This window comes from Balaenoptera musculus, chromosome 7 (assembly GCF_009873245.2).
Source record: "Balaenoptera musculus isolate JJ_BM4_2016_0621 chromosome 7, mBalMus1.pri.v3, whole genome shotgun sequence".
Classification (NCBI taxonomy): domain Eukaryota; kingdom Metazoa; phylum Chordata; class Mammalia; order Artiodactyla; family Balaenopteridae; genus Balaenoptera; species Balaenoptera musculus.
In genome coordinates this window covers 24471616-24487556 of record NC_045791.1, presented here as the reverse complement: position 1 = coordinate 24487556, position 15941 = coordinate 24471616, and the positions used below count along the sequence as shown (strand labels likewise).

The following is a 15941-nucleotide window of genomic DNA, read 5'->3' as shown; positions in this document are numbered from 1 at the left end:
CTGAGGATTTTCTCTCTGCTTGTTATAGTTTCTAATAGCAACAGTTATAGCATAAACACACACCTATACATATAAAGATATATCCATACTTGAATTTTTTCAGATTAATGTAAATAGTAGACATAGATAAACTGCAAAATATATGAGAAATAAATAAAAACTTAAGCCATTAGAACATAATTACTGTAAACAAAAGAGTGTATCTCATTAAATCCAATTTTTTTGTGTGTTTGTTTATTTGAAGGTGTGAAGAGAACAATCATGTTGTTTAAAAATGTACACCTTGCTTTAGTGGGACATTTTGATATTTCTGTTTGCTTTTTCCAAACTAACTTTATCTCCTGCCTATGGGAAAACTTCTAATCTTATTTGAAAATTTATGTCACAGAATTCCTGAAATTTGAACACAGCAAAGATCCTTTGTCATTAATTTTATGCATCCTGAAAGTGTAGCCTTCTCTAATGAAATGTTTATAAAATAGGTTACATTTTATAGACATTTCTGAGAAAAATTTCAGCCCTAACTCTGCATATCTTCCTTAACTTAGAGATTTTGTTTTCCATTTAATGAAAAGAAAATTAAATACCAGAAAATTATATTTAGATCACAATTTCATTCTGACTGCTTGTATCAAAGCACATAAATTCAGATTTATTTTTCCTCATTTTTTTGTGAGTTGCCATTGAACTTGAGATAGAGAGGTAGTTTTTTGACAAAAAGACTGAAAATACTGTGTAAACTGTAATAACAAAAGGGTGAGCTAAGAAAAACATTGCTTGACCTTGAGTTTTAAAATTTATTTCTTCTAGTATTTTTTTTTCAGAATATTCTTCGAGTCACTGAATGATTTAACCTTGTGTTAAATCAGTCAGCCATGTACATATTTTATCCAGCACACTGGAAAAATATACACTCATAACTGCTAATTTCTCAGAAAAGTAATCATTGGGTATGATTCTAAACTATAGCTTATCACTGAACTTTTATTTTGTGGAAAAATTCTTTAAAGTTTCATGCTATTATGTTGACTATGACTCTTCATTTGTTTCTATACTCCTAGACCTGAAGATACTCATATTGAAGTGTCAGTATTGTATTGACAGTCCAACACTTTAGTTTGTTTATTGCTCTGGGAATCTAGTTTGTGTTGTGAGGAGGCAGTTCTGTGCTTGGATTTAAAATCCAAATCATAACCCATGCAGTGATCATCTAATCAATGTTGGGAAAAGAATCCAGATCTCAGCATGCTACTTGTGAAATAGCAAAAATATATTTAACGGGTTTTGTTCTGAGGGGGAAAAACACACTGAAAAAGACAAAGGGAGTATTTTGTGCTCATATATCCTGAAAGTCAGTAGCTGTTGCATTTAGGTCTTTAGAAAATGTAAATATCCACCAAAGCCCACTGAAAAAAGAGAGAGAATCTAATAAACACCACCATCCAATTTTACAATATTCTAGAGTGTTTCTTTCTTGGTAAGATATTGCATTTTAGTACTTTTGAAAAAAAATTTCCTATCATTCACAGTCCGTTACAAACAGTTGACTTCACAGGCTATTTTATGCCAACGGTGTTGATGTGCTGCTGTTTACAATACAATAAAAGTTAATGGAAGGGAGCAAAATAAAATTCAGTTACTATAGAAATGTTCCTGAACCAGTCAAATAAATTGAAATTAACTGCCATTTCTGAAAAGTTTTAGAATTTCAGTGTCAATCATATCTTTTACTTTTGTCCCTTGAATAGAACATGTTACGTTAAATTGTGTATATGTTTAAACAGGTTATTATTTTGCAAATGTCACATGCGTTCCATATACTTTTTAAAATATAAATTTAAAGTATTACCCTAATATGAGTTTTCAGCCACTTTCAACAGTGTTATCCATCCCAAATATGACATGGTGCAGCGTTGGGAATTAGTAGCTTTAGTTTTGGTTAGGTTACTCTCTAATTTAGGCAAGTTGCTTTGCCACACTATAGTTCAAAGTTCTTACCCACAAAATAGGTCTTCTAATCAATCAGTGATTTTTTAACATTTCTTAAAGGAATTGACTGAGGTTGGAACTGGGAGAGAGGAGGACTGTTCAATCAACTCGCTCACTTATCCCTAGTTATTCCTAGGACTACTAGAACACATTTGAAAATGCTTGTAATATATTACACTCTTTTCTGTTTTTATTCTAGAAGGATATTTATAATTATAGGAATGTGGGACAACCAGATACTAAATTCATGTAAATGGCTCTACTTGATATCTGTTCTAAAGTCAAAGGGCTTTTCAAAGTCTTCAGCTTTCATTAGGACGCTCTAACAAACACATTCCTAATGCATATGTATGTAGAATGTCATAACTTATATTTAGTACTGATGGTCAGCTCTGAAAATACATTTCCAAGTATCTATGAAGGTTTGTATCACCAGTAGAAAAGTCCAGAGAGTTTCCAAGCACCTGGAATATATCTTTACCAAGTGCATGAAACAGTGTTGTTTTGTTTACTTCAGAGATTGAAAAGCAGTGTCATCATCAAGAGACGATGTTTATAGGCACAGTCTAGTTGTCAAAGTAAATGAACTATAATTTACATTGTAAACTTATAAATCCTCCTATTCATTAGCAGAAATACTCTTTTTAGGTATTAAATATGAAAGTGGCCATATATGACCTTATATTATGGATAATTTAAAGATATGTACGTGAGGGAAGGGAAGGGATTAAATTATATGAAATTGAATATTCCTAATCTATGTAGAGAGTGTATATGATTTGAGGTGACAAGGTAGACAAAAAAAGACAAGGAATACCAGAAAAGGGTAGGCAAAGGATGCCTTCTGCCTTTTAATAATGGCTTTAATTTAAAGAAGAGCTCTAAATAATTTCTATATTTTGCCATCATACATTACATTTATTTCAAAAAGTTTCGCATTTAAGTGTCCCAATGTAAACTACTGCATTAAGGAAGGACATGTAACTTTTGTCTGGACATTTGATCAGTGTCAGTATTCCAAAGGCAGCCTCATATAATAGACGCTCAAGTAGCATCAGCTCATATCTGCTATGTACTCTGACATATGCTGAATGGAAGAACTTTATTTTTCCTCCTCTTCAAGGTTTCAGTGATGGATGAACTTTTTGAAAGATCATATTTTTTATTGGAAAAAATAAATTTTGAACATTTTATCATCATGTTTGGTGATGTTGACTATTCTTAGTGTTTCTACCATTTGATAATATTTTTATTGATTTTGAACAATGAATTTTGGATCCATTTGCCTGAAATTTTATTTGTAGTACTGTTTCCATTAAGCAGGGTTGTATTAAAGAGTAGGCAGGAAAAAATGTTCATGTAGGCAAATGTTAAATGGGATATTTTGTAGCCTGTTGTAGATGGTTCTGAGGAAATAATTATTTTTAAAAAATCTTCTGCAAACACTAACACTGAAGGGGATGCCCAATTACGGACAAAGAACAAATGTTCTTGGCCCTAAGGTTACATCAAGCATACTCTTTTTGATGGGGCGTTTGTAACTAAAGCTACTGACTCAGCAGTCATTCTCTGGAAATTAGTATACTATGGCCATTTTCCCCTCCACCCACTCTTCTCCATTACTCTCTATAAACTAGAAACCGTTATTCACCCACGTACTCACCACTGTCATGAATCTTCCACTTTCTTGACATGTTAGATCACTTTCTTCCATCATCTAATTTTATCATCTGTTTACCAGCCTACACTCCTTTTGTAGCCTTTGATTAATCTCACCTCATTTTTTGAATGCTAATTGTTTTTCTTTGTTTTATAACTTCCTTTTTGGTTTTCATGTTCTACTACTTTAATTCCTGGCTTCTCTACATACCTTATTGTAAATTAGACTTCTAGAAAGATATCAGGGACAATTGTTAGTGTCAAGGTCTTTCAGAATAGAGGATTAGTGAGGGTCCTGATCTTCTCTTCTGAAGACACGTTTCAGTCAGGCTAAATAGTTTGCACAGTACTGCCTAGGGAATGGCTGTCATTGGTGGTTTTTGATCAGGGAAGAGAGATGCGAGATAGAAAAAATATTGGAAATATTTACTGGAGGGAGTTCTAGTTATTCTATCTTTGCCTCCTTGCCATGCTCTGTATGCTAGAAGGCGGACTTCTGTGGACTGCATCACCCCGGCTCTTTTACCTTCCAGCCTCAGATTGGATTTAAACCATGGGAAGCATTGGCAGGAGATTAGATAATGGAGGAAGAAAGAGGCCAGAATATTTATTTATCCCCTTTCCCTCCATGACACAGTACAGTGGTTTAGCAGTGGCTGAGTTCCTCCACCAAATGTCATCTGCTTTTGGTAGGAGGCTCTTTTTCCTTAGCTACAGCTTTCACCAGCTTCTGGTATCAGATCTAGGAAAGAACTTTATCATCGGTTCCTTAGCCACACCTCTGTAAATAATTAAGAGAAAAATAATATAACCACTTGTGTACGTAAGACTGACTTCTTTCAATTAAATTCTTTTCAATTATCATTTAAAAACATGTTCTGTGTTTACTACAGGAAGCTTGGCTGATTCCAAAAAAAGGTTGGAAGAGTTTAAAAACAATGAGAAAAATTAAACTAATTTTGCAGGTGTGAGGGAAGGTGAGACTACTTGGGACAATGACACCAAGAATAAGAAAAATGGGAGAGTCTTAAAATATATTAAAAATCAAAAGATGATAGAATTTAATATTTTATTTGATATGCTTATTAACTTTAAAGTTTTAAGAGATTGTTTCCAAACTGTCAGCTGTAGAGTGAGGGTCAGGTTGACTTTACTGGATCATTCAGGTGTTCCAAACAATACATAAATTCTTTATAAGTAAAAGAAAAAAAAAATCAATATTCAAGTTACTCTTATCTTGATTCCTTCATAAAAATAACTACTGAATTTGGTGGTTGAACTTTGTTCTTCTTTTGAAAATATTTATAATAATTTTTAAATAACAAAATTAAAAATTGTTCCATATAATATTTTAAAACGACATTTACATCCTTGAAGTAAATCTTCGAGAAAAATCAGAAAAAAATATGGCATTAGTAGTAAAATTTCTATTTAAGTACTAACCCACTGGGCAAAGCTATGTTGAATCTGCCATTATCCCAATGTAATATCTTACCCAAAACACCAACTATAAGATTTTAACTCAACAAAAGATGAGTACTATGTCATTGGTGCATTTTGTTCTTAAGTATTTAAACTAGGTTAGTCCCAGATATACAATTAGATTGGTATTATCCATGAATATACTTGTTTAGCATGATAAATGATATCCCCAAAAATGAATAATCAAGAGTATTGTAATAGAGTATCTGTAACTGTGAGGCAACAGTTAACCTGAAAGCATATTCTGGATTTCCACTTTTTTCTATTTATCATAATTACTAGGAACCTTACCAGGATAGCATTCCACTTGACTAAAAGAGAAAAACTCCACAAAGGAGTATTTCTTCGATTTATTTTTTGCCAAATATCAACTCCTTTCTTCTGATACATATAGTCTATGAAATAAAAATTAGGAGCCTAGTGCTTGAGTGGAATGCTGGAAACAGTACAATAAATACCGCTGTTGTACAGAATAGAGGCCTAACTACAGAAAGCAGCTTTAAAATAGGTTTTAAATATATAATAAGTACCTGTTAAACTGCAGCCCACACAACTGTTCTGTTTTTAGTGTCGTTTTTGTATGTCTACTGAATACCTATAAAATGAAAGTTTCCCTACATTTATTTTTTGCATTTTTCTTTTAATCAAACAAAGGCAGTCTTATGTATAATAGGGGGCCATATTATTTTTCTCTTAAAAAAGGATAACCATTATCATTCTGAGAAAACATTGACTACTTTTTCCATAAACTCAACCATGTCTTAGTTAGAATTTGTGTGTTAAATATTTCTCACATACACCATCACATTTCATGTTTATATTTCATATATATTTTGTCTATTTTGTCAGCTCCACTAACTGCCAAATTACATCTCAAGATTAATCTTTTTTGTTGCTCTGTATTATATGTATGTATATATAATACATGCATGTATATATTATGCATATATATTACAGATATGTTACATATACACACATACCTAATACACGCATGTGTATATACACACACATATAGATGTACATATATACACATATCTATAAGGTGAAAATAAGTATATAAATAGAGATACAACCAAAAATAAGCAATTTTATTTTTCTCATTCTGAATCAGGAATGTTTCCCATACCAAAATATATAATGCTTTGGCTCAGAACATCTCATTTACTCCCAATGTAGGTTGAACTCTTTGTGTTGATGGAAAAACAAACACAGCATTCATTCATTTATACTTATCATTTATCAGTTACCATATAGCAGTTTTTTCACAGAAACTTAGGCAGATAGTCAAATAACTCTCATAAGGAGATTTTAGGTCCTAAAGAGGAAATGAGGCATACTGCCAAGTTATGAGTCAAACCCCAGAAAAGGCAATATGTAAAGATTCTTGTTTGTTTGTTTTGCTCTCTTTCATTTTACTTGATTTTTATTGGCATTGGTTGTGGTGTTAGGGAACACGTCACTATCTCTTAGAGAGTAGCTTGTTGGAGCCACTATAGTGTTACAGATGTATGAGACTAGATTTCTTTTGGTTAGCATAGTTGGTGTTGTTACTTCATTTCTTTTCTCTAGAAGGAATACTCTGGTGGTTGTGTTTGATGCTTGCTGTTTGGGAAATACGTATGTTTACCAAATGAATGGGCTTGGAATAGGCTTGTATAAAGATACTAGTGGTAGTCCTGTTTTTCTTTGTCAGTATCAAATAAGGAATTGAATCAAACAGATTCAATTCCTGGGAAAATGGACTACTTTCCTTCACTTTAACCTGACTTTTTTACATTCTTTTGTACATCCAGCTATGTGCCAAAAATAAGAGTTCACTTTTCTGATCTCTATACACTTATATTGATTACCTGATAACAGAGGGTTTCTGGTGGCCAATCACTACAAACTCAGAGATAGCAAACTTGCCCTGTGCTTAAATTGTCTCATGTCTGAAAATCATATACAGTGTAATTGCATTCAAGTAATTAAATAAAATGATTTTCACATGGAGCTTATGAAATTAGTCCCATTGTTTTATATACTTGTATTAGTTTGCTAAGGCTACCACAAACTTGGAGGATTAAACAGCCGAAATGTATTTTCTTAGTCCTGGAAGCTGGAAGTCCCAGATCAAGATGTTTGCAGGTTTGGTTTCGCCTGAGGCCTCTCCCTTTGGCTTGTAGATAGCTGTCTTCTTGCTGTGCCTTCACCTGGCCATTTCTCTGTATGTGCACACCCCTGGTGTCCCTCTCTTCTTGTAAGAGAAGTTATATTGGATTAAGGTCCCACTCTGAAGACCTTAATTTAACCTTACTTACTTCTTTAAAGGCCCTATCTTTAAATACAGGTATATTGGGGTCTAGGGCTTCAACATATGAATTTTGAGGGGACACAATTCAGTCCATAACCACACTTTACCTTACTAGGATGGCTTTCTTAAAGGCTAGTAGGTAAAGTGGCAAAGAACTCAGCAGCCAGCAAATCCGATTTAGATTCAAATACCAGCATCTTCATTTACTAGTTTTTTCCGTCCTCTCTGGTCAAATTACTTAAGTTTTCCAAATCTTAGTTTTCTTATCTGAAAGTGAGGTCAACTGTTTCATGATAGAGTTGTTTTGAGTATTAAATTAAATAGGTGTACAAAGTTGATACGTTACTATGGGGTTTCTCAATCTCAGAACTATCGATATGTGGGCCTGATAATTCTTCCTTCTGGGACCAGAATGGCCTCCCCCACCCATTAGAGCCAAGGGCCTACTTTCTGGCACCCATGGGCTGAATAAATGTCAGTTCTAGTTATTGAATAGTTCAACAGACTGTGCTACTTTTGATATGCTAATAGGCAAGTTCTTACAATAACTTCACTTTTTGTACAGAAGTTAATTGAATCTCTGGTGGACTGACATTATTTTAAAGTGATGATTAATTTTTGAATCCCTATTTAATGATGTAATTACTTGCTTGGCATCTAAGGAAATCTGAGTTGAATGTTTCTGAGACTTTCCATTTTTTCTGAGGATTTTTATTTTATTTTGAAAAATTTCAAACATACACACATGTTGAAAGATTGCTGTAATGATCACCTATTACCAAGAGTCACCCAATTGTTAACATTTTGCCACATTTGTTTATCTTTCTGGAATGAATTTGTATAGCCAAAGGGGGAGAGTGGGCATAGTTTGCATAAATAACTCAGACATGATTCATTCTGGTAAAATGTCCTACTTTTCATCTTTCTTAATTCAATTCTACTTATCACTGTGGCAATGGGCTCCATGTCTGGGAATTACATGGATAATTCAGTTTGAGTATCTGCATCAAAAGTGTGCACATCTGGATTTTTCTTGTTCTTTTTATATCCTTCATATGCATAGTATCTCTTCTGAGATGGATTTCTGGCTAGACACTACATTATTTATAGTAGTCAATGGCTTAAAGTGTCACCTATTTGAAGGAGTCTTAACTCTTTTATTTCTATATTTTCTGAGTCATAATGAATTCTCTGATCACATTTGGCCCATCTGAGTAAAAATAACAAATTGGTAGATTTAAAATTTCTACTTCTAGTTAACAATATAAATTTACCCAGCATTTTAAAAATAAGGCTGTAAACCTCCCTAGAAAAAGTGAATTATATTTTAAATTTTGATAGTTTTTCAGTTACTGCTGAATGAGGAATATGCCAAACATAAATTCTGTCTTTATGTTCTAATCTATAAAAAAGTACATATTACCTGAATTATAGTACCTTTTCTCATTAACGAACATTTTGCAGAATTTCTAAAAGTAGATCTAAAAATTTATATAGAGAAATATATTGGAATGTTTGTGTAAATTAGGGAATTTCCATTTTCTTTATTTATTGCTTTTTTTGAAAAAAATTGAAGAACCCTCTATCACATTTTAAAATTATTTAACTCCAAACCACCAAACAAATTTATTACATCTTATTTACCAAATAGGACCCTGGAATCTCTTGAAAGAAATATTTACATTTGTGAAGCTCAATCTACTGTTTACATTTAAACCCAGTCCTCTAATGAATGTATAATTATAAAACAATTTTAATCTGCAACAAAGCAGTTTTATAATTGTTAAATCTGCATGATGCATTGTTATTTGTCACACTTATATTTCTCCATCCCTATCCCAGCTTATTTTGCAAGCAAAAATACTCATAAAATCTCAGTGACTAAAGTGGTTAATAGTAGTCTTATAGTCACTCTATCTCCAGGTAGATAGACATTTCATCCTGGATATATAATTTAATCCATTTAAAAGTGGGAGAAAGCAGTACAATGACCTGTGGATTTAAGGAGGATATAAGTTAGAAACAACTGATGGAGATATACATATATATATAATTTTTAAATGTTGGATGTTATTTGTTTCTAGTGAAGCAGCCATTACTTGTAAGCAGGATTGAATTCATTTTCTTCCCAGTGGTTGAACCAATCTAAATCTGAGCAAAGCAACCTCCTGCGCCAGATCCTGCATTCTCTTAACTGGTAATAAAGAACCTTGCCGGCCTGACAGGTTGTCACAGCAGTTGTTCACACGAAGTTCTGTAGCAGTTGTATCTGTCAGCCCATGTAGTATTGAATATTTTAACTGGCAGTCTTCCAAGACTGAACATTAATCTTACCATCTCCTATTACAGTCCCTAATCAAGATATTCCAGGGGTGATTGCACTAACATTGTTTGAAGACTACATCTACTGGACTGATGGGAAAACCAAGTCACTCAGCCGTGCCCATAAAACCTCGGGAGCAGACAGACTCTCACTGATTAACTCATGGCATGCCATCACAGATATCCAGGTGTATCATTCTTATAGACAACCTGATGGTAATTATTCTTTCCATGATTTCCATAAGTGCATCAGCATCTTTTAGTAACATTCCATTTTTGTTTCCTTTAAGGTTAAGTGTAAATTTATTTTTGAGAAAGATTACCAGATTTGACTGCTTAGCATAATTGTATAGAATAAATTCAGTTGATATCAAATACTGCTGTTAAGGGATATGGTAAGAAGCTCAATAATAGTACAAGAATTATTGATTTGTTGAAATCATATTAACCTGAAATGACATTAATACATTGTAGTTGGAGAAGTGAAGACTGCGTTCTTGAAATCATTTATTTACAAAATAGTTATAGGATCCTAGTTTCTGGACTGCTAGGTGAAAGGAACTATATTTATGTAGCTCTAAGGCTCTAAAAATGAGAACTGTATCAAGTTTGCTTAAGCATACGTCTAGTAGGAATTGTATCAGGCCATATGGAATAAAGTTTTGATTATTTTGCTACCCACTATACTATTAGATGTAGATCATCATTTCATTATTTTATTTTACATTTATATTTTTAAACCTGTGTATATACTCATCCAAAATACTTTTAGTCTCTGTTTGTTTTTCTGATGGACACTTTTTTCCTACTAAAATACTTGCTATTGTGGAGATACATTCTTAAAATTATTTAATGATAAAATAAATGTCATAGGATGATGAGTAGAATTTTTAACAAAATAAAATTCTATTTATAATCTTGATGAGTTCTTGATTACAACATTGTATTCAAATACAAGTTATGAAGCTTAAATGTCTGATCTCTCATCCCACGTTATCTTATTGGTCTTGATTATCCTATTCTGTTGTTGTTGTTTCTTTCTCATCTGTAGTCTCCAAACATCTCTGTATGACAAATAATGGAGGTTGTAGTCATCTGTGCCTTTTAGCCCCTGGAAAGACTCACACCTGCGCATGTCCTACCAACTTCTATCTTGCAGCTGATAACAGGACTTGCTTATCCAACTGCACAGCCAGTCAGGTGAGTGGAGGTCTAGAAATCATTTCATGGCATGTATGAGCAAGTTGTTAAAAAGGTTTTGCCTGTGTTTTGTTTATTCACGTAAACCATTTTTGAAACATCATTTGTTTTGTTTGGTATAGCATTAGATAAACATTCCATACATTGTAGAGAGGGTCACAGAGTAAGGGAAAAGCAATTTGATACATATTGTTAAAATGGGAATTTAGGAAGTACGCATAGAGGTTAAAAGGAAGACAAAAACAAAAATGAAAACCATTCTTACACCGATCCACACAGAATAATGGTGCAAATCATGAGCAGGCATAGCAGAATCATCAGGGGAGATTTGACCTATTCCAAGATACCAGGGTGATTGAGGCATAGGGTTAAGACTAAGATATATGCAGTTTAAACAAAGAAAAAAATCTTCCTAGATAATCTGCTCTGTATCACCATCTCTACCTCTCTGTCATTCTTCAGAGTAAGTGATATGGAAAAGATAAGTTTGTAAAAAGTAATTTTCTAGATATTTTTATTGAAAAATTATATGATCTAAATAATTTCCTTCTGAAATCTCTTTTTCTTCAAAATGTAGTTATTTTCAGTGAAACTATTTCAGAAGTTAATTTTTCTACTTAATGGTAGTTGCATGGACTTTATTACTTTCAAAATTTGAACAAAAGTCATATGACATTATAAAATTAATTTTTTATATTTGAGTATCTTGTTTGAGATAAGATTGTAAAGGAAATCATGTGATTTGTTTTTTTAACATGACTAAATTTATTCTTAGAATTCTGTGTTTTGAATTTGCTGGTTTTCCAATTCTAGCAGTGACATCATGGCAAGAGACTGAATTTCTCTTAGCGTGTGCTTATTTTCAAAAAGAGAAGCTAATTCTAGCTCAACTTGCCTCTTAAGTTATGACTATGAGGATCATACAATAAAGAACTATATAAACAAAAAAGATCCAACCTCTTCCGGCAAGCAGTATGTATAGTGGTTAAGGGCATAGACTCTGAAGCCAGACTCACTTTGACCATAACCCTGACTGCTTTAAATAAGCTGAATTACCTTGGCTTTGTTACTTAACTACTTGATGCCTCAGTTTTCTCATCTTTTAAATGGGAATGATAATATTTCCAGGCCACCGTTATGAAGATTACATGGGAAAAGTTCCTGGTTTATAGTAAGTGTTGTTGTTATTACCCTAGCCCTCTAGTGCAAGTAGAATATACTTGAGTATGTGTGCAAGTAGTGTGAGCTGCCATCAGGAGGTTCTGATGTCTAGTTGAAAGCACAGGTCACAGTCTCTTTTTTCTTTACAACTGTGTTGTTTTAATTATACTCTCCTAAGTATTTATGTGAACAAAATTAATTATTTTTAGAGAACTAGAAATTTGTCACTATGGGAGGTAAAATAAGCAAACTAGAGGTAAAATTTAAGGGAGAAGTCACATCTTTAAAATTTTTTAAATTATAATTTCTGTTAATTTTGTTTAGTTTAGACAGATTTTCAATTTAACCTCTGGGTTATTCTGAAATAACCTCTGTTCTCTTGATTTGGAGCAGACCAGGGTCACTCTGTTGAGGCCCAACACTGAGGCTATGGGTAACTTAGTGGAAATGACACCTGCCTAAGCCCCTTACAGTGTGGTGGGCCTCATTAGCTGACTGGAAATAAAGTAAAGCCAAAGGATGTTTGGCACACAGATAAAATCTCAAACAGCAAGACATAGATAGTAAAACATCAGCCTCACTGTAGTCATAAAAGGAATAAGGTGTTTCAAATTATTAAATAGAAAAACCTAGGATTGTATGTATTCAAAGGCAAAAAGTCTGATAAGTCAATTAAATGAAAACTTAAATCAAACTTGAAAAGTATTATACATATAACTAAATTACCTCTCAATTTGGTATCAGTGATAACATGACTAAAATATTTATAATTTTTCAAATACCCCCAACAGTGTTTTGCATGAATTAAAAAAAAATCAACAATAGCAAGACAGTACAGTAACAACAGAATGTTGTGGATCAGATATCTTTGTTTTCAGTACTTCCTGAAAAAAACAGTTATCACTTCATTTGTCTCATTTTTAAGAAAAAAGTTAACGAAGAGTAACATCTCAGCTAACACAGTCAATTAGTGGTTGTCCCTGTAAGTCCTGTGGTTTATGCAGTCATTTTATCTCCGATTCTTTTCTGATACAATGGGAGGAAAAAAAGATCTACTGTATACTTCTTGGAGAAAAGTCAGTTCATAGCAACAATTTTTAGTGAGGTAGATATTAAAATGAAGCGAATAATTTATGTACTTCAGAATCATATCATTAAGCATTCTGATAAAAAATATTGCATTTTAAATTTATCTTACTAAGGGATTTTGGGTTTATCATCTAATTACTGCAGCCAATGATACACCCCCAAATATTATTGATTTTTAACAAAATAGGCAAATCACACCAATAAGAATTTATTAGGATTGGAAATGAACATATGAAAATCTGGTAAAAATCAAGGTTAGGTCCAATTCTTGTGGCGCAAATCATTTCAAATATTACATTTAAATCATTTTAATTAGAAAACTATAAAAGTAAATTTAAAATGAATTTACTTATTTTTAAGTGGAGACTCTTCCTGTTTTGAGTAAACTTCACTATATGTAGGATTTGCATTTTATCCATGTATCCACTTAGTAGACATTCATTTAGGAGTTTCTTTATAGCTTCTTCTTGTGGGTGATGATTGCAGTCTGCAATTTATTTTATGAAGATATTAGTCTTGGAGAGCATTTACCATGAAGAATGTTTTGTATTTATGTTTAGCATTTATCTTTTTAAAGTTACTGTATTTAAGTATGAAAAAAAAGCCCAGACACAAAATAGAAGAAATCTTCCTCTGAGAGTAATGAATAAAATGTGGATTAGCATAAAGAGTAATAATAAATATATTTTACCCTGGCCTTCCCTTAACTCAAAACACTTTTATGTTCTTATTAAAAATGAAATGGTGAGCAAAATCGTGTCATCTATCATTCCAACAGTGGGTGTTTATTTAAATAAGAAACATTTAGTAAAATTAAAAATATGTGTAAATAATATGTAAAATTAGAAATATTTTTAATATTAAAAATTCAGATATTTTTCAAATCTTGATTGGAAAGACTTTGAATATACTCAGGAGACTTGAAATCATCTTACTTATATACTTTGATATACTGTAATGACTGGAAATGTTTAATGTTCAGGGCAATTGCTTTCAGAGTAAGCCTTATATCCCCAGACAATCACTATCTATCAAAGTAATATTTTTCTTTTGGTAATTTACGAAAACCACAACAAACATGACCACAGGCTAAGTAAATATGGGAAAATCAGTTGAACAGGGATATCTTCTCTTGGATTCACAGTGCTCTATTCCCTCTTACAGTGCCACTGGCAAAAAAATTACTCTCTTATTTAAAATATAAATATAAATATATATATATAAATCTACCCTGAATCAGCTCCATGATATCCAGACAGGTTCAGTAAAGGCTAGCATCACATTCTGTCTTACTTGAAGACAGTAACAGTATTTAAAATGAACAAATTTTTAGCTTGCTAATCCACTTTCATTACAGAAAATTGAACCTGGGTTATATATTTCTGTGTTACAAATCTGCCTGGCATGCAACATGCTAAGATAAATGCCACCTTGCTTTTAGTCACTCACATGAGAATTACAGCAAAAACACTTCAAAAAGAAAGTGAATATATTTTAGAAAATATCTAATATTTTCAATTTCAGAAGACAAAAACAATTTGAAGTACTAGAAGAAATCTACTGAATTTAACTATCGTTTGTTTTTATTCACGGCAACTATTTCAGATGCATGTGCTCTCTGTATGGAAAGTGTGATTTTCTTTAGATTCTTCTATCTTATGAAGGTATATTTGGAACTGAATGTTACTGAGAAAAGGATAAGTTTGTGGTCTGAGATCTTCGATTAGCTGAGCTTTCTTGGTCACTGTGTATGGTTGGCCAGTAGTGAAGTTAGCAGGAACAATAATTCAAGTTAATTAAATTAGTTAACTTAATTCAAATTAGCTAAATGAATTCAACTCAATACCTCTTCCTGGTATCTCTGATGATTTTTAGCCCTATTCAGTGTTCAGCAAAAGTTTTCTGTAGCGGGCCAGGTAATAACTATTTTTAGGCTTTGTGAACCACATGGTCTGGGTAGCAGTACTAAACTGTTGTGGTGAGAAAGCAGCCATAGACAGTAAGTAAATTCGTGAGCTTGTCTGTGCTCAGGAAATCTCAACAGGTTTTCCTGAACAGTGTGCTTTTCTGGATGGTCATTTTGCTGCTTGTTGTGAACTTATTCCCTACTGTGGAATGCTCTAAGACCACCACAGTTCACATTTGCAGCAAGAGAGGAGGCTAGGCTGCTCTGCCCTAGTGCATTTTTAAATATCCATTATATATGAGTAGTGTTCTTTAATCTTTTATTTTTTTCTTTTTTTCAAAGTTTCGTTGCAAAACTGATAAATGTATTCCATTCTGGTGGAAATGTGACACCGTGGATGACTGTGGTGATGGATCTGACGAACCAGATGACTGTCGTGAGTACACTGGCAGATGCAGGAATTTAGAATTTAGAGCTCCTTACATCCCAGACCTGGAAAATTGAAGCTAGATCTTAAGTATTGCCTTCTGATAGCTTTCCAAAATTGAAACAGAAAGGTTTTATGTCAGGAGTTAAAAATACAGCAAAAATTGTTGCAATGTCTTGTGTATGTCTCTGATCACTGTTACATCTACAATGACACCATCAGCACTCTGTATTAGTTTTCTCTTTCTCAATTTCTTTTTTACTTTAGAATAACTAAACTCTTCATGTAACAATCAGGAGAGTAAAAATCAGCATGATTTTGACTTAAGATATCATTAAATCAGAAGCAAAAATGGGCAAGTTTTCAGAATGCCACTCAATGACTGAAATCTTGACTTTAGGGATACGGTCCTT

At 32.8% G+C, this 15941-nt stretch overlaps 1 protein-coding gene across 1 annotated transcript in view; it reads left to right on the top strand.

Moving 5' to 3' along the window:
* The window catches only part of LRP1B (LDL receptor related protein 1B), a 1897582-nt gene that overhangs the window by 1675069 nt on the left and 206572 nt on the right, over nucleotides 1-15941 (top strand). The window contains exons 61-63 of the mRNA XM_036857483.1: nucleotides 9773-9961; nucleotides 10797-10945; nucleotides 15444-15537. Coding sequence (XP_036713378.1) covers nucleotides 9773-9961; nucleotides 10797-10945; nucleotides 15444-15537 — 432 coding nt within the window. The remainder of the gene's footprint in view (nucleotides 1-9772; nucleotides 9962-10796; nucleotides 10946-15443; nucleotides 15538-15941) is intronic.